The 4,279-nt window shown below is 53.1% G+C and overlaps 1 protein-coding gene across 1 annotated transcript; it reads right to left on the bottom strand.

Annotated features, from left to right (window-relative positions):
• Nucleotides 1-3,240: 3,240 nt before the first annotated feature.
• On the bottom strand, nt 3,241-4,062 carry LOC131559611 (zinc finger protein 22-like). Its single transcript, XM_058808029.1, has 3 exons — nt 3,988-4,062; nt 3,695-3,837; nt 3,241-3,511 (listed from the first exon to the last, which is right to left on the bottom strand). The coding sequence occupies exons 1-3, from the start codon at nt 4,060-4,062 to the stop codon at nt 3,241-3,243; spliced, it is 489 nt and encodes a 162-aa protein (XP_058664012.1).
• Nucleotides 4,063-4,279: the final 217 nt, after the last annotated feature.

The following is a 4,279-nucleotide window of genomic DNA, read 5'->3' as shown; positions in this document are numbered from 1 at the left end:
TTTTTTTTTTGCAAAGTTTACTATGTTATAAGCTAAGTTGAATATTGTTTAATGTTATTCCACTAATAAATCCTTAAGTCATTGATTGTAAGTGAGGTTAAATTCTGTTAAGTGCTGTTCTTTTCCTAAATTGTGAAGTTGAAGGTATCAGTTAAGGTTAAGGTATCAGTGAAGTCCTGTTAAGTTTGACCTTTGTCAAGCTTTTATTTCTTTATTCATTTTATCCTTGCCCTCACTGTCCTTGTGTCTCACACACACTGGTACAGTTCTCAGCTCATTTCTGGTTTGATTGCCTGGATTCTGTTTGGTTTTGTTGCTGCTTTGATTCTTTGGTGTGCCTGAAGTGTCCAGTCAGGAGCAGAGTGACTCTTGCCAAAGAACTTTGTGCTGCTGTCCCTTAATATTAAATCTGGTTTTTGCTGATCCCTTGCTGGGGATTTTTTCAGCGCTCTCAAGCCCTTGCTGGTAATAGGGTGAAGGAGCCCTGGCCCAGGCTCTGGCCCTGGGGGACACGGGGACGCTGCCGGGGGCTCCCTGTCCCCCTGTGCCACCCCCAGGGCCCCGGCCCCCCGGCCCCGTGTCAGGCTCTGGGGTCGATCTCATGGAACATCCTCTGGGGGAGGCTGTGGGGCTGGGGGTGGGGGGACCCGGGGGGACAGGGGACCCTGCTGTGCACGAGCAGGGTTGGACTGCTCTGGGGGGAGCTGTGAGGGGACCGGGGCAGAGTGACCTCCCCAGGGACCTCACACAGCCCCTGTGTTGTCACACTGCTCCTGTGATGTCACAGCCCCTATGATGCCACACAGCTCTTTTGCAATGTCACACAGCCACCAGTGATGTCACAGCCCACTCTGGGTTGTCACACAGCCCCTGTGATCTCACACAGCTAACTATGAGATGTCACCCTATGATGTGCTACATCTGCTTTGTGATGTCACAGAGGTCTCTGTGATGTCACAACCTGCTCTATGATGTTACACAGCCACCCAGTGATGTCACAACCCACTCTCTGATGTCACAGAGCCACCCTCGATGATGGCAGAGACTGCTCTGTTGCCTCACACTATGATGTCACAGACAGCTTTGTGATGTCACAAACCCCTCAGTGATGTCACAAGACCTTTTCTGTGATGTCATACTGGCATTCTTTAATGTCACAGCACATACTTTGAACCTCACAGTCAGCTCTATGATGTCATCCAGCCATGCCATGGTGCCACAGCCTGCTCTGTGATGTCACAGAATACCCTCTATGATGCTGTAGCTGCTCAGTGACTTCCACAACAAACTCTCTGATGTCATAGACCAATCTGTTGACTTCAAAATTGCTTCCTAGAGCACTATATTTTAATAATTGATAAAGCTCCTGAACTGTGGAGTAAATAACCCGGGTTAAAATCTTTCTGTCCGATCATGATCAGAATCAATCAGAGATGTATTTATATAAATATATCTGGTATTCCATCATTAATCCTGTGGGACAAATTGGGGTAAAGTTCAATTCCACCTCTCCAATCCTTTACACATTGACCTTTGATAAATTCTTGGGCTGGGATTGGATCCAGCTGTTCCCAGGCTCCTCTCTTAGAAGGAATTTTAGTAGTCTAGGAGCCCTGCAAGGGTTTGAGGATCCATGGTGGCTGTTGGGTGTACTTTCTGCACCTCATGTATCATGCACCTCATGCACCTTCATGCACCTCATGCACCTCATGCACCTCATGCACCTCATGCACCTTCATGCACCTCATGAGTTTCTCCAATAAAGAAATAAAGCTTTTTCCTGAAGCTCCCACTCTGCCCATGACAGGAACCCCTGTGAGTGTCTGGGACATCCCGGCTCTTTGGCAGCCTGGGCACTCCTGAGATGTCACCGTGGACCCCCATGAGTGCCTGTGACAGATCTGTGCCTTTGCAGCCCAAGGTCCCCTGGGATGTCACCATGGAATGGCTGTGACTGCCTCTGACCACAGGGCCCTTTACCACCCTCAGAAAGCCCTGGGAGGTCTCCATGGAGCCCCTGTCTGTGCCTGGGACATTCCAGCTCTGGAACAGCCTGGAGACTCTTGGAATGTCCCCACGGAACCCCTCTGAGGGCCTGTGACAAATCTGGTCCTTAGCAGATAACCATCACCAGGCCCCTGTTGCTATGGTCAGTTTCCATGGCAACCATCACCAGCCTCCTGTTGCAATGGTCAATCCCATGGCAGCTCCATGGAGACCCCATGCCGGAGTGGTTGCCATGGACACCAGCTCAAGCCTGCAGCCAGAGCCCGTTGCCATGGCAACCATTGGCAGTCCCATCCCCAGGCTCATGGGATCCCAGAACCAAAGAATTGGCTGAGCTGGGAGGGACCCATCAGGATCCTCCAGTCCAACTGCTGGCCCTGCAAAGGACACCCCAACAATGCCAGCCTGGGCCTGGCAGCGCTGTCCAAACACTGCTGGAGCTCAGAGAGCCCTGGAGCTGGGACCCTTCCCTGGGGAGCCTGGGCAGGGCCCCAGCAGCCTCTGGGCAAAAACCTTTTCCTGACATCCAACCTGAGTCTGCCCTGACTCAGCTGCAGCCGTTCCCTCCACTCCTGTCCCTGGGCATCAGAGGGAAGAGGTTCCCACAGCCCCAGCCAGGGACACACTCCCAAGGCTGTTGCCATGGCCACCAGGGCTGGGACCAGCTGGGATGCTCGGTTTCCACGGGCTGGGGTTCAGGAATGGGATTCCCCAATTTCCTGCTCCTGCTAAAACCGCGCTGCCCTCTCTGCCCTCCTGCCTCCCATGGAAAGAACAGAAGGCAAAGATCCCAGGCTGGGATAAGAACAATTTATTGGGAACAGCAACAAGATAAGGAACAAACAAAAACAGAAATGATATTGATAACAGAAGGGATAAATAAAACTGTTTACAGGGAAAACTAATACATCAATAACAGGCTCTTCCTGGTGATGTATTTTCCCTGCCTTGAAGGGACAACCTTCTCCTCAGGGACAGAGAGAGTCCATTACCTGCCCCTGGCAATGACCTGAGGTGGGAGTGAATGTAATTACAGGGCCATGGCCAGACCTTCATGTTTTTTCCATCCCACATCATGTCTTTGGCAAGGGCAGGAAAAGAGACAGGTGTCTTCCCAGCATGGATCATGGGGAACATGGATCATCAGGGCTCTTCCCAACGTGGATACTCAAATTATTGGAGTTGGGGCAGTGCACAAAATCCTCCTGCACTTGGGGCATTGGAGGCCTTCCCTTAGTGGTGCCTCCATTGGTGACTGGTCAAGTGAGAGCTCTGGGTGAAGCTCTTCCCACTGGGTACACTCATAGGCCCTTTCCCCAGTGTGGATGCGCTGGTGGGTGATGAGGGTGGACTTTGCTTGAAGCCCTTCCCGCAGTTGGGGCAGCGGAAGGGCGTCTCCTCTGTGTGAATGCACTCATGCAGGAGAAGATTAGAGCTGCTCTGACACCTCTTCCCACAGGAGGGGCACTTGTAGGGCCTCTCCCCAGTGTGGATGGGCCAGTGCCTGATGAAGTGGGAGTTGTGCTTGAAGCCCTTCCCACACTCAGGGCAGGGGAAGAGCCTCTCCTCTCTGTGAATCTGCTGGTGCTGGAGGAGACTGGAGCTGGTCCGAAACCTCTTCTGACACTGGGGACACTCATAGGGCCTCTCCCTAGAGTGGATGCGTGGGTGCCTGATGAGTTCTGACCTGTAGCTGAAGCCCTTCCCATACTCTCCACACTCATAGGCCCATTCCCCGGTGTGGATGCGTTGGTGGCTGATCAGGGTGCTGCTCTGCCTGAAGCTCTTCCCACACTCCAAGAACTTGTGGGGATTCTCCCCATCCTTAACCTGCTCATGGACCACCAGCTCTGAGCTCTGGCTGAAGCTCTGTCCACCTTCCTGGCTCAGGCTGGGTCTTTCCTACTCAGAGCACACTGGGCTGGGTTTGCAGCCCCTCCTCCTGTGGGACCTCTGGGGATTTTCCTCCCCGTTGAATACCTGTGCCCTGGAGTCCCTCATAATGGCCTCTTCCTCCAGGTTCTTCCACGGGGATTTTTCCTCCCTGGTCTCCATCCTCAGCTTCTTGTCTGGGGGAGGAAAGACAAGGAGAAGATGGGATTTGCCTCCGTGCCAGAGGAAAGGGGAAGGAGATCCCCCCAGTGCAAGCCCGGTAGGATGGTGTTGGCAGCAGGTTTGTCCTGCAGCCAGGGGCTGTGCTGGGCTGGGAGATGGAGCAGGGGGAAGAGGAGAGAGGGGGAAAGGGGCACTGAATTCCTCCTCACCTTCCTGG

The sequence above is a fragment of the Ammospiza caudacuta genome, chromosome 7 (genome assembly GCF_027887145.1).
Source record: "Ammospiza caudacuta isolate bAmmCau1 chromosome 7, bAmmCau1.pri, whole genome shotgun sequence".
NCBI classification, from domain to species: Eukaryota; Metazoa; Chordata; class Aves; order Passeriformes; family Passerellidae; genus Ammospiza; species Ammospiza caudacuta.
The sequence above is the reverse complement of the archived record's forward strand: the minus strand, read 5'-3'. Positions and strand labels throughout refer to the sequence as shown.